The following is a 21,467-nucleotide window of genomic DNA, read 5'->3' as shown; positions in this document are numbered from 1 at the left end:
TGTTCTTGTATTCTGTCTGATAATCTAAATCGACCTCGGTTGATTCACTTTCTTACCAATTGGCCAAGGGCTAGCCACGGGGTATCCAGAGGCGCCGACGGAATTGGAAATCGTCCGAGCCGATTGATGATTGGCTTTGGTTTGGCTATCTCTTTGATTGGTTGATGAGACTGCTTAATAACCTTGAAACTGCACGGAGTACGGAGATCCATATAACTAATGCAGTGCATAACATTATTCCAAATCATTGCTGACAGTAATCGATGCAATCTAGCCCTGAGGCTCAGAAGATTCCATTAATAGGGGCTTTTTATTGGGTGCCGAAGTTATACCTAGGTACCGACTGAGCAGGTTTTGTCAGCTCAAAATTTCGCGTCCAGGGCTGGGGTTGGGGTCACGAGCAGCCATGGATTTCAATACATGCGATATCTATTGGATCCAATATATTGCTTAGTATAACCTGCGTTTTTACATATGTAGATTATCAAGGCTAGCGTAATCGAATTATTTGATTTAATATAGGTAGGCCAAAATGTATCCAAAATATATATATATATCAAGGAGTACACGGCAGCCCCACAGAAGGTATATCTTTTTTTTTTTTTTGTTTTCTTTTTAATATCTAGGTAATCCGAGGACACGTAAAACCGATAAAAACGACCAATAGGAAACAATATGTGTCACCTGAGATCATGCCATTTGCAAGATTGGTTGTTAGCTCGTTATCACGTCAGGTATGTCAATCAGTACATAATTATATGAACAAGGCACTAGAGAATCAACCCACTACAAATAATACAAATTAAACACTGCATATGAGTACGCGAACCTTGGTGCCTGGACACAGGGTCTATATATATATATATATATATATGTATATATAATATATACTAGCATTGTTTTTGACGTGTAAGACTCAGCAAATCAAGATCACACCCAATAGGAAGTCAGTCACTGCGTCAGAATCATTTCACGGGGCTTTCAAGTGGAAGTTATCTAATAAAAGGGATCTACAGCTACTGGCGGATGCCGGGAACCAGGCAGGGGGGGTCACCAAAGCAAGGTATAATGCGTTTTTTGTTTTAAGAACTGGAGAAGAAATGAGGCAAAGAATAAAGCATGAATTTGTAGAAAGGTTGTTCCTCATTATCCATTTAAAGTCATAAGGGATCAAAGGCCTCCAAGAAGTATGGTACATAAAAAACCCCGAAGGATGATCCACATGTGGGGAGAACAGATGAAACATAAAGTATATCGCATGATTAAGCATGGCCAACAGCGTTCCCTGCAGTACCAACAGCATTACCAGCAATTCCAACAGCGCTGTTGGCAAGGCTTGGAATAGTGTCGATGGTATCACCAAGTCCGGCAGTTCCATCGCGCTTGACGGCACCACCCAAGCCGCCAGCTTTGGTTTCCTGAATAATGGCTGGAATAGCGCTTCCCAGAGTGCTGCCAATGACGTCGTTGTTGAGCTGACGCTTCCCAGCCGCGCCAGAAACTGCATTCTCGGCAGTACCAGCGACACCAGAGGCGAGACTCTCGCCAGTCCCAACAGCACTACCAGCAATTCCAACAGCGCTGTTGGCAAGGCCTGGGACAGTTTCATCGCGCTTGACGGCACCAGTCAGGCCGCCAGCTTTGGTTTCCTTAATAATGGCTGGAATGGCGCTTCCCAGAGTGCTGCCAATGAGGTCGTTATTGAGCTGACGCTTCGCAGCTGGACTGGCACCAGGAACGGCGTTCTCGGCAGTACCAGCGACACCAGAGACGAGGCTCTCGCCGGTACCAACAGCACCACCAGCAATGGCAACAGCGCCGTTTGCAAGGCTTGGGACGCTCTTAACAGTCTCACCCAGGGGAGCAGTACCGTCACGCTTGATGGCGCCAGCCAGGCCTCCAGCGGTAGAGGTGATAGGCGCAACAAAGCCGGCAGCGGCACCTGTGAGACCGCCAACAGCACTCTCAATGCCAGGAACGGTACCCTCCGCATTATTGGGGACGGGAAGAGCGGCGGAGTAGCCCAAGCCAGCAAGGGCGAGTGAAACGGTCAAGCCAGTGAACTTCATTGTTGCGATGGTGATATGGTCTCAAAGAGTTAAAAGAGTGACTTGGCGAAGAAGAAAAAGAAGGATAGACAGGTAGAAAAGAGTGACTGGAAGTGAATTAATGATTTGTGTATAGAAAAGAATACAAAGTTGCTGGATCTAAACGCCGGATTATATATTATTCTCTTGGTTTGTTTTGGCAGTGCGCCGCCCGGTCATCGACAGGTCCCTCGCATTGGAGATTATCAGGGGTGATGTTTTGACCGTGGTTGTTTTGGTCCATTAAGGTGTTAAATTACCACGATTGGTGCTAACGGGCTGCAATCCGTCATGCCGTGCAGGTAGTTTCATCTTAGCGGAAATTGCACGAAAGAAGGGATGTATGAGCCCACATGGTCTGGAGTTAAGGTGAGTGACACGTTTCAAGCGGTGTAGTTGGAGCGACTTTACAGCAAGGTTGGACCGGACAAGACAGGCTAGTGAATTGTGGAAGCTTGTTCTGCTTTGCGGGAGATTTGGGGTTATCTCGCATAGTCTTATAGAGAAGATTGCAGCGTGGTAGATTTCGAATAGTTTATTTAGACATGTGTAACCAATATGAGTATTTCTCATTCACAAGAAGAGTAATACTCGATAACAATCCGGAACTATCTCAAAAAGACAGGGATGTATATCAGTCGGTGCATTGACTGTAGGCTCAGGCAAGGGTCGTCATATGCGGGGCCTCGAATTTATGTCGATCACAGCTTTCCCAGGGGGACTGAACGTGAGTTTGACCAAGTGGACCATTCAGACTGGGAAAACAAAGCAGTTCGTCATGAGGCATCCTTGCATTACCTCCGCATGAAACTCAGCCTCTACCGAGATTGCGGCAGCCACCCTCCCCTTGGTGGTTACTGGCATATGGGGGCACAGCCCGTTTGGAAGTGGAACCGAAGACGGTCTATATATTTTATTTCTTATTTTTTAGGTTCAGCAAAGTCTCTTCAGTGAGAGAACCAGACCACTGCAGTGGACATCATAGAGGGCACCATTGGGGCAAACTGTGACCTTGGGATCACCTGGAATGATTACTGGGGTGTTGAATCGCCAGAAAACCATTTAACATACATAATACACATGGCTGAGGAAAGTCAACGTGTAGCGATTAAAAACAAGCTGTTAAGTTGAGCAGATTTCTGTTAAGACAATGCAGCTCAAAGGTGCCAATTGTGTATCCCAGACAAGACAGGCCACTCAGCATCAGGCAGTGTTAGAGCGTAGCCGGTTGATTGTCACCTCCCAGCTCAATGGTACGAATAGTTGGGTAGATCCTGCAGTGACCATCGTGACCCGAAGGTGAAATACAGGCCCTGGGTGTATGAAAAGAAGCATGGGGGCGTAGGAGTGCCTTACACCTGAACTCATGTACCGACATAGATTGGAACCCTAACTATGGCATGAACTGGAAACATGAAGGTGGTCCTCCAATCAATCCTTTGCAAATAACATGCGTGATTCTGGAGTGTACAGAGTAATGCACCATTGGAATGTGCAATGGGTTCCAGGAGGCGAATGTAGAGTGGAGAGATGTGAGTTGTACAGAGTAAGTCCTGTTGACATTGAGGTTGTTTGTATTATTTGTGTAGTTTGTGTAGTTTGTGTAGTTTGTCAAGTTTGCGTGATTTGTATGATTTATATAATTTGTCCGGTTTATATTGTTTGTTTGTTATGGTAGTGATGTTTTGGAATGTGGAAGGCAAACGGATTGGTGCCTGAGGTTTTGAACGTTGTCACGTCAACGGCCGCCACTAGTCCTAAAGAGGTAAGGCACAACATAACAGTGGCATGGCAGCTGCCCCAAACATCATGAACTCGGACTTCGTGTTGATTTCTTTCTCCTCTGATCCCCTCACCTGTACAGGCTTCTCGCATCCAGGCTTTTATTTTCTCTTTATCCTTAACATTCTATACTCATAGATCTCCCTCCCTCAGTTTGATCATGAGCGTTTAGGTTTTACTTTTACTACCGACTATTTTCTTACCTTTGGCTTTGCTACTCTCCGAGTTGCACCAACACAACCCCAGGACCTGTAACGGTACCATATCGATCTGTCTTCGCTGTTTATCAGCGTTACACAATCATTCCAGGTCTAGCCAGCTGCCAACAAACAGCCCCCAATATGACTACCGACTTCAACCACGGCGGGCAGATGATCGAGTACATCCAAGGTTGGTACAATGTTCTTCGACAATTTGAAGGTATTTTACCCAGTGTTGAGAGCTAAGACAAACCACCAATTAGACCGACTATACCTTGCATCCTATGATTCTGCGCCCAGCTCCAGAACTCCGTTTCCCTTCCATCTGGACGCACCAAAATCACCAAGCAAGCGAGCACGTGCCCAGCCCGCCACTCCAAGCAAGCGCCGCTCTCCCGTGTACTTCACCATTGATGACACTCTTCTTTACAATGCCTTCCACGCTGATTTCGGCCCACTCCACATTGGTCACCTCTACCGCTTCGCCGTGCTTTTCCATGAGATTCTTGGTGATCCAGCCAACAGCGACCGTCCGGTAGTCTTCTATAGCAAGACTGATGCCCGGAGTCGCGCCAATGCGGCCTGCCTTGTTGCATGCTATATGGTCATGATTCAATCCTGGCCACCCCATTTGGCTCTAGCACCAATCGCACAGGCAGACCCTCCTTACATGCCTTTCCGCGATGCTGGATACAGCCAGGCAGATTTCATTTTGAACATTCAAGATGTTGTGTACGGAGTGTGGAAGGCGAAGGAGCAGTCTCTTTGCGGACTTCGCGACTTCAATCTCGAGGAGTAAGTGCTAGGTACTCTTTACACAGCCGAAGATTGAATACTGATTCTGTTCAATAGGTACGAGAAGTTCGAGCGAGTCGACATGGGTGACTTCAACTGGGTTACGCCGGATTTCCTTGCCTTTGCATCTCCTCAGCAGCAGCCCGTCGAACCAATTCCGGTCAACACCCCTGAATATAACGCATTGCCTGCAACAATTTCGGAAATCTCTTCCTCAAAGCTTCCAATGCCGTTCAAGAATGTTCTCACCCACTTCCACCAGCGCAACATCGGTCTTGTTGTACGACTTAACTCGGAGCTCTACTGCCCCTCTTACTTCACCGCAATGGGGATCTCTCATATTGATATGATATTCGAGGATGGCACGTGCCCTCCCCTCCAGCTTGTCAGACGGTTTATCAAAATGGCCCATGAGATGATCACCATCAAGAAGAAGGGTATCGCAGTTCACTGCAAGGCAGGCTTGGGTCGTACGGGTTGCTTGATTGGCGCCTACCTGATCTACAAGTATGGATTCACCGCCAATGAAGTAATTGCCTTCATGAGATTCATGCGACCCGGTATGGTCGTCGGACCTCAGCAGCACTGGCTCCACCTCAACCAGGGTGCCTTCCGTGAATGGTGGTTTGAGGATAGCATGCGCGAGAAGCTGGCACAATCCACACCCGTCACTCCCCGAGTGTCGACGAAGAAGCGCACCAGCAACGGAGTGGTCTCCACCCCACCGAACAATAGCCACTCCAAACGTGCAGCCCTCGGAGAGATTGATCACAACGAAGCCGCATCCTACCCAGACCAGGATCTTCCTGCACCAACCCCTGGCCAGCCTCGCAAGTCCCACCGAAAGGACTCACGGCACCACCCTTATTCCCGAACTGCCTCCGGATCCCTCGCTGTTGAACACGAGCAGCGCAGCCAGCGCAGCCACAGGAAGAGCAACGAGAGCAGTGAGAGTGAAGAAGAGATTCAGCTTCGCCGATTAGCCCAGCGGTCATCTAGGTCTCCTGTTGCTTCACCCACATCCCGTTCTATCAGTTACTCTGCCACTGTCACAGCTAGCTACACCCTCGCAGAAGACAACCACAAGGATCAGGAGAACTGGGTTGATCACTCAGCACCCAAGACTCCCGTGACACGCAAGAGCGGCGCTGCCCCTATCTCGGTCAGCAAAGTTCGCTCTAGCCCTCGCCGGGCAGCGGAAAATACACGCAGCGAGTCTCGTGGTGTTCGCAAGCCTAGTGGCCGTATTGGTAGCAATACCATCAGCCCCGCACGGGCAATTAAGACCATCCACTAAACCTCCTGCTATCTTCTTTCACCCCTGGGAACTCCGCATGTTTCCTGGGAGTGCTTCTTCTTCCATTCTTTTCGTCCTACTGGGACAATACTTCTGCATACCCCTTTTTCGTGATGCATCTGGATGCTTTTTAATGTTTGAGTTTGCAAATCTCGGTCTGTTGTTGTTTTCTGGAGCGAATACTGGTTATTGGGCATGTTATGCACGGCGTTTGGTTTTGTTGTTGATTGGCGACTCGTTAGACGTCTTGCAATTGGGTACCGATTCACTTCGTCCCACATGTTGTTTTGTCTGCGGCGTTCGCTCCTGTATGTGTCAATTCTACGTCGATATGACAATGCTGTTCATGAGCTCGCTCTATATTTAAATTCCCCCTAATCTTTCGTATTTCTTGGTCTAGGTAGTCAGTATGTCATCTGAGGTAGGCTATACTTGGCTTCGTTACTCGGCCATATTTCGACTGCGCACCATATAACATCACTCACACAGCAAGCTCTACATGGGGGTACATGGGGTAAAACCCAGTGTGGGAAAAAGTATGAATATTCCATATCCCTCGTATGCTATTTCATGTTTCCAGATTGAGGCCGTAATCAGCCCCCCACCCCAACTCAACTTATCAATTGGCAGCTAGAAACTATATACGCCGTTAGCACTCGTTCCATTCCACACTAAGATATCAACTCTCACCTCTTGAACCTCTTCTTCCTCAACAGCCGAGCTATCCACCTCGCTCTTCCCAATAAGTCCAAGCTTACCCTTCCTCACAAACCACCACAGCTCCCTCCGATCCCCACCCAGCTCCCCCGCAACATCTTACTCTTCAACTGGCGCACGAAGTCATTATAAATCACTGGTTCCTCGTAATCCACCAGCTCTTCGCGCATAGTACCAAGACCCTCAATAACACGGTCGTAATTTGAGTGACCAAGACTGTGTGTGATCTGGGTCTCAATGATTTTAGCCATTTGTTGCACAGCGTCGTGGATTGCATCGATGTTTTCTGCGCGGGAAAGTGTTTGCTTGAATTCTGGGATTGCATTCTCGGTGGAAATTTTCGTTCGCTTGGGTTCGAGGCTGAGAAGGGCGTCAACGTCCAAACCTGAGAGGGGTTTCTCTGTTTCGCGTTGCCGTTTACGGCCTTTTGTCTTTGGTGGAACTATAAAATAGAATATGGTTGTGAGTAGGCTTTCTTCTGAATGTCGTTCGAAAATCGGGTTTACCTTTCTTCACATCTGCTATAGACATCAATGTCTCAAGGTGGGACTTGGAGTTCTTGACCATCTCTTCTGACGGGTGTGCGAATTCGGTGAGTCGCTCTGAGGGATCAAGGATAGGATCATTAGGATGCACAGCACGGTATCGAACAGCTGATTCGATGCGGTGCAGTAATGGCGAGAATGACTCGTCAATTGGTAAATCGTCAGTGCGTTCACTAGCTCTTTTGGTTAGCTAGTTAACCGAATAGTGAAGTAAACTCTGCCTTTACTTACCCTTCATCATTCATGGTGACAAAATCCATGCTGTCTACGTAATCACTCATCGCATTTTTCAAAGCCGCGCTTGGGAGGTTGCGATGTTCAGTTACTACCTTTCCAGAAACAGTGATGATCTTATCCAAAGGTGGGAACCGATATGACCGCACATCTTCTGCAAATGGAAGCTGTACTTCAATCAAGCACTCATAGTCTGCCTCCACTGATGGAGCTAGCAACACGAGCATCGGTGGTTTGGATTCTTTGGTCACCAACCGGGCAACCGCATAGGATTCCAATTCGTAGAGTGCGTGAATGAGAGAAGACAACGCAAGAGACGCATTGTCATTTGCACGCTGAGGAATGATGATATTCGTGTTGGACATGTGCATGTACCGGTCATACTAAGTAACAGAATTAGCTGCTATAACATTTGGGATCGGGGTGGAAACACACCTTATCCTTCTGAACAAACCCGATCAGCCCCATACCAGCAAATGTTTGTAGATTTGCCACATTCTCATCAGTTTGTTCGATAGGAACTGCTGTACGTCCGTACTCGTACCCCTTGGCGAGGTCATCGCGTTCAACGTCGATCTTACCACCTGGCGCGGACTCGTCGATGATCTCATATGTCCGCGATGTTCGCACTGATGCGAGAGTGTCACCTTCACCATTGCCTTTGACTGGTGCTTGGCTTCCGGGTTCAGTGCCGGAGCGTGGCACAAACGAGCTCGCTGAGATCGGCTTGGCGACATAAGTTCGGAAGTATCGCTCCACTGGTATAGTGATTGCTGTGTCATACTCCTCGGGATTGCCGAGCATGAGATTTCCCTTGAAAGACGGCATACTCTTGGTCACTTTGATGCGGGGAATATCTAATTCCGAAACAGCTTGCTCTAGCGTGCCGTAAACACCTTCGCAGTCCTCAGTCAGGGTTCGGAGAAGAGTCTCATTCTCAGCCTGAGGAAAAGTTGGTTAACATGAATATTGAAACACATCGAAGCCGGTTTAGTACCTTTCGAATGTCTTTGTCTTCTTCCTTTACACCATACTCAGCATCATCGAAATCGGCCCCACTAGATATTATTAGCATGGATATAAAGTCATAACAGCAAGAAACATACATGATCACCAACTCAATGTTGACTTCTTTCATCTTTTCGATGATACCTTCCATGTTATCATCGCTCATCGCACCGGTACCATTGGTCACTAGAACGATCTTGCGCTTGTATTTATTTTTCTTGGTGTACTCAATGATCATCTGCATGGCAATGACGATAGAAGAGATGGCTTGTATAGAGTCAGAACGAACATTTTGGCAAGAGTTCAACTGTCACATACCATCACCTCTGTTAGTCTTGCTGGGTTTGATTATCTCTCGGAGTTTCCGGATATCAGGCATGAGGACCCTAAAAGGCGATTTAGTCAAGTGACTCAATATGAAAGCGTCAATTCATCAAGCCACACATACTGGCCAAGCCCGAAGAGGACAGAAATATTAGAGAAGTTCTCTTCTTCTAAGTCGTTGATAGTTCCTGTTCCGAACATGAGACAAGGCTCCCAATGGGTGCTGACCTGTGGGCTACCGCTCACCATCTGTCCTGAGACCGACCACGCCAACTGTAGCTGTCTTACGACCGGTAGCCACCTAGATTTGTCAGATCTCTGGCGTTGAACAATGTCGAATCACATACTGTGGCGGTAATCCTATCCCAGACATACTGCATGGCCCATTCGAGATCTGTAATAGGACGGCCATGGTGATGCTCGCCCATAGACCGTCCCATATCTACAATGTAGACTGTAGCCTCTTTCTCCGCCATGATGATGATGTTGGGAAAATGGCAACTCAAAATTGCTTGAGGCTCAAGACAACAGGCAGACGCGTGATATTTCCACTTGCGGTTTAGACCCAAACGCGAAGGCACATGACATCACACGTCGTCTTTATTGGTGTTTGGTGGTCTGTGCGTCGTTATAAGACACCTTTGACTATTTGGCGGTGGAAATAAGTGATTTCCTAAGAATCAGGATGTAGCGATAACGTCCCCTTCTTCCCCTCGATGCAACCTGCCTCACTCCAACTTTATCGCCAACTCAACTCTCCAGAGATCATAACATATCCGATATCATGGATCCTCGCCCCTATCACGTTTTAAGGTTTGTTTATTATTGAAAATTATGGCTCATGTTCTAATAAATGATGTAGCTACGGCACCCTTCTAGGGACACAATTCTACCAGGTGAGATCCATAGTTGAATCGGGCGCATATCGAATCGTCCCCGCCCAAAGAATAGTCTAACATGTCCAAAGACTTTTGTCGGAGGCTTCGTTTCTTTCCGTGCCCTTCCGCGGCCCCAGTTCGCTAGTTTGCAGACCGCCATCTTCCCCATCTACTTCTCACTACAATCCGCGCTGCCTGTAGTGGTCGCCTTGACTGCTTCCCACGGTGGGCAAGTATTGGGTCTGTCTGGTCTCACTGCACCTGAGAACCGCCTTGACACTCTCTTGCCTCTGGCAACCGTGGCAGTGACCGGGTTGGTGAACATGTTCGTGTTGCGTCCCATCACCACCAATGTGATGCGCGAGCGCAAGCATCAAGGTGCGTTAGCTGCTGGCACTATGTTTCGAGTAAAATTCAATTGAGCATTCTAACATTCGCAGAAACCCGTGATGGAAAGAGGAGCTACGACCCAGCGCCTCACTCCAAGGAGATGCTGGCCCTGAACAAGAAGTTTGGCCGCGTACATGGTATCTCAAGCTTGGTCAACTTGGCCAGCCTGGTTGCTACAATTTGGTACGGTGTTGTGCTAAGCAAGAGAATTGAGTAATTTGACAATAGCGGTCAATACCAATGCTCAATAGGGGGCTCGATGTATATAACCGTTGTGCACATTTCGTTCATTCTCCCCTCTTGTCTACTGTATAAATGAAATACATGATACGTTTGGTCCTTCAACGTTCATCTGAAGAGCTACTAATTACATTGCCTGTAATGATATCAGATCCACAATGCTAGGGCTACATAATACGGCAAGCACATCCCACAATCGATTAAAACCGGCCCCGGGGACCTATTCGTCCGATACCACCTGCTGCAGAATGTTACTACCTCACTACCCTCGCTTCTATCTCTGCGTCATCTAGTCATTACCCACGCATTCTCTTTCTTTTCCTGTCTTGGAACTTATGTCGCCTACTTCCACAAGACGCTCTGCGCCTTGATAGAATTCTGGCAGAGGCTCTAGCCTCTGACGAAGGACCCAAACGCGGAAGTGCCACAAAGCATTCTTGATCTGGTATGATGCATGCTTGCGGGTTGGGACAGAGAAGACCTGGTCCAGCTCTTCCAGAGTACGAGCTGAAGACAAAATATTAGTACTGTTAATCTCGAATAGACCACGAAACTTACACTTTGTTTCAGGCACAAATAACAAGACCAAAACCCAGCCGATTATACACCATGCAGCATACCAACCGAAGGCACCCTGGGGTTTGAAAGCATCGACCAGATTCGGCCAAGTGAAAGACAAAATGAAATTAAAGCACCAAGTAGTCGCTGTCGCCCACGACATACCGACGTCACGGACTTGCAGCGGGAAACACTCGGCGGAATACGCGAATGGAACGGGCCCTTCTCCAGGAGAGTAGAATACTTCAAAAAGGTACATGCCCGTGGTGACCATTGCAACTCTCTTTTTGCTTGTTTTATTCCCCTCTTCAATCCAGAAGGAAAAACCAGTCCACAGGAGGGTGATAGCGAGGAAGGGGAAAGTGAATAGTAGCAAATTTCGCCGACCCCAGGTATCGATCGTGAAGAAGGCAGGTATGGCAAAGACCCAGTTGAGAATACCGGTTCCCATGGACGCCAGTAGCGCGCTGGTCAGACTGTAGCTTGCTTCGGTGAAGATGGAGGTAGAGTAGTATGCAATGACGTTGACTCCACAGAATTGCTGCATGAACATCACGATCCAGCTAGCGAGCGTGGCACGGCGGTTGCGGGGGACGGTAAAGAGCTCAATGAACATCGTGAAGAAATTTTTGCCCTTGTTGATCTTTCGCTCAAGCTCAACGCCCACATATGCATAATACAAATCTCTTGCAGCCTGAATGTCTGTTGGGCGGAGAACACGGAAATTGGTGTAGGCCTTTTGAATTTTGCCGTGCTGGATCAGCCATCTTGGAGATTCCGGGCATAAGTAGACTTGAGCGCAGACAATCAGCGGCAGTACAACAGTGGATCCTAACATGAGACGCCAGCTGATGTCTCGGTCTAGACTCATGAAAGCAACACCCATTATGTTGCCAAGCATGATACCGAAGGCTGTCCACATTTGCCACATCATAACGAGAGCACCTCGAATTGGAGCGGGAGAGCATTCTATAGAATTAGCGATGACAAAAAGGAAGTCACGCAACAACACTTACCCGCGGCGTATACAGGTACGGTACTCGATTTCGACCCGATACCAAGGCCAAGAACAAAGCGGGCAATGAAAAGATTGACCCAAGTATTTGCAACACCTTCCCATACTGAGGCAACAGCTGCAATAAAGCATGAGATGAAAATTGTGCCGCGCCGGGCAAATAACCGATTGAGAGGCTCAGTAAGCCAACAACCGATAATCGCGCAAGCTAAGTATGGGGCACCAACAACAAGACCTCGAATGTTTTTGGAAGTGATGTTGAGTTGCTAGAACAAAAAGTCAGTCTATGCTAGCACAACCAAGGACGGGAAACGTACATCTTCAGCAAAGTAGATAGCCTGGGCACCATTATTGACAGTTTCATCCATACCTTGGACAGCTGCAGCGAGCGAGCACATTGCTGGAGGTAAAAGAAAGGAAGTTAGCCCGGGCTAATGGATCACTTGCATGCCCACACATACATGCTAGAAAGTATAACTGCCACGGCTGTGACCACTTATGGGTACGTTCACGCTCAAGCGCCTCCCTCTCTTCCTCCGACAATTCGGGCAGACTTGTTGCCGATGCGGGATTTTGTGAAATAAGAGCACCCTTCTTGAAAACCTCGATATGGTCCATCAAGTCGTACTTGTTACAAAACTCGATGACATCTCTAAAAAGTTGTTCGCGGGAGATTCCGGCAAGAGGGTTCTCGAATATGGCATTGATATTGCCAGGAGAGCGGCTCTCAAGGTCTGCCTTCTCTTCCTTTTGGACGTTTGTAGATGGGCTCTCCTCTATATGCTCTATCTTCCCCGCGGTGGAGTCAGTCATTTCATTTTCCTTCATCCTGGAAGAATGTATGGTGTCAGATGATGATCAAATATGCCACGAAATGGCAGCAATCTACTGCACAATTATCTGTCTTCTGGGGGTAGCCAAGTCAGCCAAAAGATGTTTTCACACAAAGAATCATAAGCATGAGGTAGAGTGACCTTATCACAGCTGTGCGGATTACTGTAGCCTATCAAGGCAAATCTAGAGCAATAGCGAGAATATCTTCATGCTTCAAGGGTGGGGAGTAAAGGGAACAGCTTGCTTTATAGAAAAGTATCCTTTCGCCACCAGCTTTGGGACACGCTAAATCGCCGAGCTTGAATCCGGGGGGTTGTCTCCCACACGACATCATTCACTGGAAAGCATAGAATGTCTCATGTAATATAATTTATATAGGTAGCCCGCAATCGGTCAAGAGGGCGGCATCTCTATCAAATCATTGGATAATGAGCCCTCGAGCCCTCGAACTCTGGGCTAGAGAGGATTGCAGAACGAACCAAAAAGCAGGACAGAACATTGCGCACCGAAGAAAGAGACGCCGTTCCCTGTCACTGAATATTTTCAGAAACGGAGATTCCCCATGGGGGTGGAGTAGATCGATGAATCATGTATCAATCAATGGATCACTACGGATGGACACCAATGGCATCGAAGTCACGATCCAGAAAGTAAGGATACGGATACTTCCTTCCTATTTGGGTGGCACACTCGACAATTAAACCTTGGAACCAAGCAATAGAAGCAATCGAAGCAATCGGAACGGTAGAGAGCACAAAGTGATCAGCGCAAGACCGACCAATCAATAGACTTGTTTAGGAATTTTACGTCATTGCGTATACTAGAAGCCGGCTTTGTATCCCTACACAAAGAACTATGCGGGGAAAACGGGTGAGGTCCGTTCAAATACCACCTAGTTGGACGTCATTGACGGCATGGGCCGAAGTTTGAACAGACCTTCAATGTACAAGTATAATATAGTCATGGCAAAGGATGTCGGAGTTTTATTCCAGTCAATAGGGGTTAGTGGCCTAGTGGCCAGATGTTTTGATGCTTATTCGCTTCATTCTTCTTAGCAAGGCATGGGTTCTCTACCGACGTTAAGCATGATGGACGCGGTGTACGGGGGCCTGAGCGCGCCAGGACGCAACTCTCTCATTAGATAATATTGCCAGATGGTAATTTTCCTGCACCCTCACTTTCGAAGTTCAACTGGTATACAGTCAAAATCGTATCAGCTTGCCTACCATATGTAAACTCTAAGCCCATTTAATTAATAACTTATAAATTTACACTTAATGGTAATTCTATAGTATCCAACTACTTCATCCCTTTTTTTTAAAAAAAAAAATCAAAATCAAAATCCCCCAACAAGGGCATAGTATAAAAGCCACAATAAATTAGAAGAGTGTTATAGTTCAAGTTAAATTAGTGTACTATATCCTCTAAGAGAGTACCCTACCCTTCTTTAGCTTCTTGGATATTGATATATGTATGCATGCTATTGATATCCCTAGTTATATATATAGAAAAGTCTCTTATGTAAAATATGCTTTTTACCACCTTCCTATATATCTAAAATAGCCAGTGAAAAGACATGGCAAGGTCGTATAAGCGGCGGAATATTGTTGTGTATAAAAATAAAAGAGAAGTTGAAAATAGTAGTTATACAGATTGAAATTAGCATACATACTTCGAGGGGGCGGTGAGAACTGCAGCCTGGCAGTATCCAATGAGAGAGTTATGTCCAGGCGATTGGCAAAAGAGATTATAGTTTGAATTGTTTCTTTATTTAAAGTAAAACTTTGAAAATCATGGTTGCATATAGTACTTGCAGTGTAGGCATTTAAGATATGTTTATGGGGGGTTGCAGTAAGAATGGTCTCCCTACGGATTAGCTGCTTCGCCGCCTGTAGGCATTTTCTGAAAATGGTGTATTTGTACTCTGAACTCCATACAAAGATTGTGGCAAATATGGTCGCGGGTAGATTGGTCAAGGGCTGTAATGACCGGACTGCGTAGGTGGGCTTGTATCGCACTGTTGAGTCCCTCATAGTGCGTCTTGGATTTATTGTGGGGTCTAGGTAGCGTTGGGGATTTATGCAATCACTGTCTCGGACAACATAAATAATTATCGCACATCTAGCACGTGATAATGCTTTAAATTGAAAAAATTCGAGTTCTAGAACACTGGGGATATGCATCAGGGATGTTGTACAACCGGCATAAGTATGCAGATAACCAATAACTTAGATACCAGTCCCCATAAATGCGTTACAGATCACAATCTCTCAAGTCCCGAAAATATTGAGAATTGGGCCAAAGCGACTATCATTACGGTGAGGGGAATGAGTCTCGGGACCTTTCCTTCACTTCCGCTTCTTAGTGGCGAACGACCAAGCTGTCGGGACTGCCAACGTCAAACATGCGTGACTAGCAGCGAATTGAACAATTTTGTGACATGAATACGAGGATTTGAACAAAAGTACAGTGTACTTACGGATACAAGCACTGACGTTGTCCGCCCCACTCCTTGGTCACTGCACGGGCTTGGTATTAATAGGGGTTCGACTTTGCAGTCTCAACGCCAGATATTCACATGGTATTAAATGTAAGCTATTTGGTTCTCCATAGATCCATGGTACATACTCCGTATTCCGAAGTAGAGGGATGTCATTCAAACTTAAATGCCTAGGTGGTGTGGCTGGCACAGATTACAGCTGTGGGGCCTCAACCCGCTTCAATGCACCTCTGATTGGTTAAAACCAGCCCCCTTTTGGCCCTGCGGATCGTCATACAGAAGTGGGCCAATCACTTTACAGTAATCAATACGCTAGCCGTTGTCGAACCACTTAGATTATCCAACTAACGCCCATTGAAAACCGTTGCACGGGATATGCACTCAAAAACTAAGGAAAAGGTACATCCTGCGGCAGCCTTCTTTACGCGAAGGAGCACTTATCCGGCTGAAGGTGCGAATGGTCGTTGGATACAACGTGGTAACGCTGGACCCGACAGTCTGGCACGCTAAAAACTGCCTTGAAGACAGAGGGGTCATAAGGGGGGGTCATAAGACTGCAGTCGGTGTGCTTGCAGTTTTCACTCACTTTTCACTTTTTCCTGATCCCTTCCATTGCCGGTTTACACCGTGCTTCGCTGCGTTCGTGTTCTGTCTTATAGATCGGAACTATCGAAGATGCAGCAAGATGCACACCGCGGATCGACTCCGGTCGAGGTTGATGTCAGTATTCTATGAAAATATCTTTTTTCTGCACCATTTCCTCTGCTTATGAAACTAACATCACTAGTCTGACCCTGACGGTTCCTCAATATACGCTGATTCGTAAGACCAGTGACTTGTCATGATGTGTATATCCTACTGACCATGGTAGACTTGACAACGCCAGCTACACCACAAGTGTGACATCGAGCGTGCTGGACTATCAGTATGTTAATGTGGCTGAAATTTGTGTTCAATGTTGCTAATAATCGCAGATATGAAGTGTGTTACATCGCTACTTGATCACGAACTGTGCTTATCAGATACAGAACGGTCGCAGATATCATTCCTATCACGAAGGAGAATATGTTCTGGTACACATGATCCTGTCAACATTTAATCTCCATCTCAGACTAATGTTCAAACAGCCAAATGATGAACGAGAGCAAGATCGCCTTGATCTGGTAAGTGTCCTCTTGATTCCGACAAGACAAAATTTTAATGATAGGTAGAGCCACCACATTTACCTAATGCTTCTCAAAGGAGAATTGTTCCAAGCACCGATCAATAATCCAAAGCGAGTACTAGATCTCGGGACAGGAACAGGTTTATGGGCAATCGAGTATGCAGAGTAAGTCTTTCCCCCCAAGATATCTATATAAACTATCCCTAACAAGCAATATAGTACAAACCCAGACTCACAGGTGATTGGTACGGCATATATCTACAGCCCGATCAAAACGTTGGCTAATTGGAATAGGAATTGACCTAAGTGCTATTCAGCCATCATGGTACGTGTCATTGTTATTATATTGACTCCTTGCATAATATTGATATATGTCTAGGGTGCCTCCAAACTGCCGCTTCGAAATTGATGACTTTGAACAACCATGGTCATATAGCAAACCATTTGACTACATCCATGGGCGCGAATTGGAAGGTTCCATTCGTGACCATGATAGTCTCTTCAAACAAGCATTTGACAACCTGAATCCCAATGGATGGTTTGAAATAGCGAGCTTCGACGTCAACACTTATTCGGACGACGGAACTCACCTCGGCGCGACGAACTTGCTCTTATCCATTAAGCACATGCACGAATCATCGCGCATGTTTGGCAAGGATATGACATCCTCCCAGTCGTGGAAAGATCGGATGAAGAAGGCCGGGTTCGTAAATGTCAAGGAAGATATCCACAAGGTATGTTGTCCCTTCTTGATGGAGAATGAAACCCCGTACTTATTGGTGAGTAGCTGCCCCAGAGTCCATGGCCCAAAGACCCCAAGCTCAAGGAACTTGGTCGGTACCATCAACTCAACATGCTTGAAGCTATGCCCATTTACACATATGCATTGTTTTCAAGGGTGCTTGGGTGGACACGCGCCGAGATTGAGGGGCTGTTGGCAGGAATTCGAATGGAGCTGCGGGATACATCGTATCACCTGTACACGAAAGTGCGGGTGGTTTACGGCCAGAAACCCGCAGGACCAGTGAGTGCCTCAGCGACGTGAATAGAAAATTTATATCCCAGAGTCATATCCCATCTATGGATCCTTGTAAATTTAGAGTTAAGGGTGTGTCACGGAACTCGGGAGTTCCCGGGGCCATGGCCTCTCCACTGTTAATGCCTCTATTCTCAGGCAAACACTATGCAGTCAAACTAGCTTTCAGCGTGGGGGTACATTATTCCTCTTTGGGGCATCTATCCTAGTTAGAGACTAGTAAAAAGCAAAATTCACATTCTTTCTGGTAGTTGGCTTCGCGTCAGAGCAGCTGCAGAATGTACATTCAATTACTTCACGCCTTGTCTCCATGTGTACATAGGTATACAACCTGCGACTGGATAATCCTTTGTGAGTGGTGAGTACGATTTTTTAGGTTTGCTAATGGAAATAAACCTGTTCGTTTGCTACCTCAATTACTTACCTGCGTCTCTTACTTTTCATATTATTTTCCTTCTCTTACTTGCTTTCCCTTCGAGATCGAAATTCAGATAGATATAGATGTACCGATAAGAGATATATGTAATTAATATGCATTAGGATATTATGAGTTATGTGTTTCGAGAGAGAGATGTATGTCTTGGTGGAAACCCCCGCATCCTCAACATCCCAGAAAGCCCGCCGGCAAAATGTGACTGAAAGAAGGGTAACGCCATGAATAAAAATAACCCCCGCCTATGTTCCGCAAAGAAAAGGCCATTGTTTTGAAAGTGTTCGTCGGTATCGTGAAAGGTGCTTGTGGGAAGCAGCCGGGGGTCAGGTTGATAGTATGAAGATCGCATATCTTGCATGGCCACGATCATCGAATATTAGGAATGGCGCTCGCTGGGTTGAAGGAAAGTTCCACCTTTTGCCGTCTTGACGAAAATACTGAGTCGCGTACATTTCTTCAAAACAATATTAGATTGGTTTGAGGATGATGTGGTAGACGGTTAAACACTCACCATTGTCAAGCTATCTTTGTCCAGAATAACGACCCGGTGGGAAAGTGTACTCGTCATATAGGTCCTCTTTGGCCGCCATGAGAGGTCCCCACTCCTTTTTATTTCCTTCCATTGTTTCTTCAAGCGCTGGAGAGGTGAAGGATGTGACTTCTCCTGAGTGGCGTTGAGATCCTCGACGAAGGAAGATTGTGATGTGCTCGATTTAGAGATAGACTCTTGTGAATCAAGATGCTCAGACATAATGTGTTGATAATTTGTAAAATTTTTAATTGCGATCTCGATTTATATTTGTGCTGCGATTTTGCAGACTTTATATCTATATTTCTTGAGATAAGGATGACATCTTAAGTATGGGTCATTTGAAAACTGTGAACCCGAGTCTCGCCCGACCGACTACCGAGATATCACCGCCGAGGTATCTCCGCGCGCCTACCCTAGGACATTTGTTTGCTTGTTTGTTTTCCCCTATTTGATATCTGATATTTCAAATCGTCGAGTTGTTTCAAGAATTGCCATTGTATGAGATCGTAGCCCAGTTCTTATTTTCACGCCAGATGACTGTTTCCTTTTACCGACTTAGGCAGCACATTTCACGTTATGTTACTGGAGATGATCAGTGAATACTGCAGTGCATGCATTATTGGGGAAAGGGGAAAGAAGGGAGAGGAAGCCTTGGAAGTGAGGAGGCGTGAGCTATGACTCGCGCTAGGTACTCCGTATAGTGGATCATGGCCCTGCCCCAGGCGCGCTAGCAACCTAAATTGTTTGATACTCTCAAAGGTCATACATCTTGTAGTCGAACCACAATGTACAAATGCACTGTCGGACTCTGATAAACTCTCGGGACAGCAGTCGTATACTCCAAGCGATCATATCTCGAGAGGTCACGAACGGCGGAAGTTTGCTGTATGACTAGAGTGGTGTATGGAAAAGTTCTGATTTGCGGCGCACTAGTTTCTTAGTAGTATATATATCTTTGATAGAAGATGGGAAGAATCCTATAAAAGACATAGTGGAAAAAGAAACCATCGACAAAGCTGCCAAATGATACCAGATTTTACCCTATCTTTCCTTCTGTCTTCTCTTCTTAGGAAGTAGGTTCTAGAATTCAGGCACAATTGCCTCAAGTTTTTGACTGAATAAATGTTATTTTTTAAGCTGGCTCCATAGCCATATAATAATAATTATCCATCGTTGAAATTGTCGCGACGAGGCTCTTCAATTTTAGAGGGCTCTTAGGTAACCAAAGTACCCAATGAAAAGCGATGCCGCTTGTCCCCGCCCATCCCTGCCAGCCATGCCGCCAATTAGAGCCTTTCAATCAGCCCGCGGGCGATGAACCGCGGGCTTTGCCGCGGTTTAAGTCACCATCAGACCATATAATCCAAAAAAGTTGCCCTTAATTGTAAAGTATTTAAAGCTTTCAAAGGAAGCAGGCAAAGAGCAAATAAAAACGCTAAATTTCACCCCGGTTCAATACAACCACTGGAAAATATGAAAAGCGAATCTGTAGTGATCATTGGGTACGTGAGAGCCAAAACACGCGACGACTGTTTTATAACGTTGATACTGATTCTTCCAAGGGCCGGCGTGATCGGCCTGAATGTAGCTCTCGTCCTTGCTGAAAAGGGTCATGGCCGACACACAACCATCATTGCAGAACATCTTCCAGGAGACACTTCAATAAATTACACTTCGCCATGGTTTGTTGAGCAACTTCTACTGCCAGTCTACATTTACAAAATATTAACTGGAGTTCAGGGCAGGTGCAAATTTCTCTGCTATTTCTGCAAGCGACCCGAATGCGTTGCGATGGGACAAGCTTGGATATAAGTATCTTCTCGATCTTGCAGCGAAGGACGGCAAGAATGCGTTTGTGAAGGAAACACCTTCAGTGGAGTACTGGGACGAGCTACCGCCCCGTGAAAAGATCGATTCAATGGCCGTGTATCTCAAAAATGTGGGTTATGGATGACTTCCTTGTGTGTTCCTAAACTTGCTTATCGATTTCTCCATTGAACAGTTCAAAGAGATTGCCGCACAAGACCTACCAGAGGGTGTTGCATTTGGCATCAAGTTCACGACAGTAACGCTCAATGCGCCAATGCACCTTCGATATTTGTTCCAGAAGCTCACCCAGGAATATGGTGTACGAGTCATTCGTAAAAAGGTGCCCCAAGTCTCATCCGGCCATCTCAGTGATGATACGAAGGTGATATTCAACTGCACTGGCAATGCAGCAAAAGAGTTACCGGGAGTCCAAGACTCAAAGTGTTACCCCACTAGAGGTCAGATTCTACTTGCAAGAGCATCTCATGTTCAACAAAACATCATGAGACATGGTAAGGACTATGAAACCTACGTGATTCCTCGACCATACTCGAATGGAAACGTAATCCTTGGTGGATTCATGCAAAAGAACGTTGCGTAAGTGGGGTCCTTTCAGTCCATTTCCAGAACAACATTAGTTCATTGTTGTTTTTATTGGGTATTCCATATTTTAGTAACTGAACTATATCGACAGTACACCGGATACCTTCGGAGAAGAGACAGAGTCAATTCTGACTCGAACGACGGCCTTGCTTCCTGTTCTAAAATCAAACCAGACTGAAATTCTTGGTGCATTTGCTGGGCTACGCCCATCTCGCGAGGGTGGCGCTCGTGTTGCCAGAGAAAATGTACAACTAGGAGCCACAGGGCGCCGGGTTGTTGTTGTCCATAACTATGGCGCCGGTGGAACTGGCTACCAGGCTGGATACGGAATGGCGGTTGAGGCAGTCAACACTGTGGTCGAGGAGATTAACACACTTGATATCCAGTCGCGTCTTTAAATGTTGTGTCCAATGTCCATTTTGGGTGTGATTTTGCGGTGGTGGTGGTGGTGGTGGTTTTTTTCTTTTTCTTTTGGGATTTATTGA

General features: G+C 46.4%; 8 protein-coding genes across 8 annotated transcripts; 4 read left to right on the top strand and 4 right to left on the bottom strand.

Annotated features, from left to right (window-relative positions):
- Window positions 1-1,262: 1,262 nt before the first annotated feature.
- Window positions 1,263-2,069, bottom strand: N7487_004850 (uncharacterized protein; the record flags this gene model as incomplete). The annotated part of the gene is made up of 1 exon (XM_056872597.1): window positions 1,263-2,069. The coding sequence occupies one exon, from the start codon at window positions 2,067-2,069 to the stop codon at window positions 1,263-1,265; it is 807 nt and encodes a 268-aa protein (XP_056730317.1).
- Window positions 2,070-4,210: 2,141 nt separating this feature from the next.
- On the top strand, window positions 4,211-6,161 carry cdcA (phosphoprotein phosphatase CDC14; the record flags this gene model as incomplete). The annotated part of the gene is made up of 3 exons (XM_056872596.1): window positions 4,211-4,259; window positions 4,333-4,864; window positions 4,922-6,161. The coding sequence occupies 3 exons, from the start codon at window positions 4,211-4,213 to the stop codon at window positions 6,159-6,161; spliced, it is 1,821 nt and encodes a 606-aa protein (XP_056730316.1).
- A 596-nt stretch (window positions 6,162-6,757) lies between these two features.
- N7487_004848 (ATP-dependent DNA helicase 2 subunit KU80) lies at window positions 6,758-9,472 on the bottom strand. The gene is made up of 11 exons (XM_056872595.1): window positions 9,337-9,472; window positions 9,236-9,290; window positions 9,114-9,177; window positions 8,984-9,051; window positions 8,764-8,932; window positions 8,655-8,715; window positions 8,093-8,599; window positions 7,655-8,040; window positions 7,385-7,596; window positions 6,852-7,320; window positions 6,758-6,798 (listed from the first exon to the last, which is right to left on the bottom strand). The coding sequence occupies exons 1-10, from the start codon at window positions 9,463-9,465 to the stop codon at window positions 6,926-6,928; spliced, it is 2,046 nt and encodes a 681-aa protein (XP_056730315.1). The 5' UTR covers window positions 9,466-9,472; the 3' UTR covers window positions 6,758-6,798; window positions 6,852-6,925.
- Window positions 9,473-9,773: 301 nt separating this feature from the next.
- On the top strand, window positions 9,774-10,474 carry N7487_004847 (DUF4149 domain-containing protein; the record flags this gene model as incomplete). Its single annotated transcript, XM_056872594.1, has 4 exons — window positions 9,774-9,802; window positions 9,852-9,885; window positions 9,957-10,245; window positions 10,308-10,474. 4 exons carry the CDS (start codon window positions 9,774-9,776, stop codon window positions 10,472-10,474), a joined length of 519 nt encoding a protein of 172 aa, XP_056730314.1.
- A 312-nt stretch (window positions 10,475-10,786) lies between these two features.
- On the bottom strand, window positions 10,787-12,898 carry N7487_004846 (sugar porter family MFS transporter; the record flags this gene model as incomplete). The annotated part of the gene is made up of 5 exons (XM_056872593.1): window positions 10,787-11,004; window positions 11,056-12,024; window positions 12,072-12,336; window positions 12,388-12,470; window positions 12,532-12,898. The coding sequence occupies 5 exons, from the start codon at window positions 12,896-12,898 to the stop codon at window positions 10,787-10,789; spliced, it is 1,902 nt and encodes a 633-aa protein (XP_056730313.1).
- Window positions 12,899-16,079: 3,181 nt separating this feature from the next.
- On the top strand, window positions 16,080-17,614 carry N7487_004845 (class I SAM-dependent methyltransferase; the record flags this gene model as incomplete). The annotated part of the gene is made up of 10 exons (XM_056872592.1): window positions 16,080-16,124; window positions 16,192-16,226; window positions 16,276-16,329; window positions 16,379-16,385; window positions 16,532-16,567; window positions 16,616-16,734; window positions 16,789-16,814; window positions 16,864-16,894; window positions 16,949-17,303; window positions 17,357-17,614. 10 exons carry the CDS (start codon window positions 16,080-16,082, stop codon window positions 17,612-17,614), a joined length of 966 nt encoding a protein of 321 aa, XP_056730312.1.
- An 800-nt stretch (window positions 17,615-18,414) lies between these two features.
- On the bottom strand, window positions 18,415-18,789 carry N7487_004844 (uncharacterized protein; the record flags this gene model as incomplete). The annotated part of the gene is made up of 2 exons (XM_056872591.1): window positions 18,415-18,492; window positions 18,550-18,789. The coding sequence occupies 2 exons, from the start codon at window positions 18,787-18,789 to the stop codon at window positions 18,415-18,417; spliced, it is 318 nt and encodes a 105-aa protein (XP_056730311.1).
- A 1,254-nt stretch (window positions 18,790-20,043) lies between these two features.
- On the top strand, window positions 20,044-21,380 carry N7487_004843 (FAD-dependent oxidoreductase; the record flags this gene model as incomplete). Its single annotated transcript, XM_056872590.1, has 5 exons — window positions 20,044-20,072; window positions 20,133-20,252; window positions 20,311-20,509; window positions 20,573-20,976; window positions 21,074-21,380. The coding sequence occupies 5 exons, from the start codon at window positions 20,044-20,046 to the stop codon at window positions 21,378-21,380; spliced, it is 1,059 nt and encodes a 352-aa protein (XP_056730310.1).
- Window positions 21,381-21,467: the final 87 nt, after the last annotated feature.

The sequence above is a fragment of the Penicillium crustosum genome, assembly GCF_028827405.1.
Source record: "Penicillium crustosum strain IBT 35664 chromosome Unknown utg000002l_segment0_segment0, whole genome shotgun sequence".
Classification (NCBI taxonomy): Eukaryota; Fungi; Ascomycota; class Eurotiomycetes; order Eurotiales; family Aspergillaceae; genus Penicillium; species Penicillium crustosum.
Note: the sequence above shows the minus strand (reverse complement) of the source record. Positions and strands in the feature narration are given on the sequence as shown.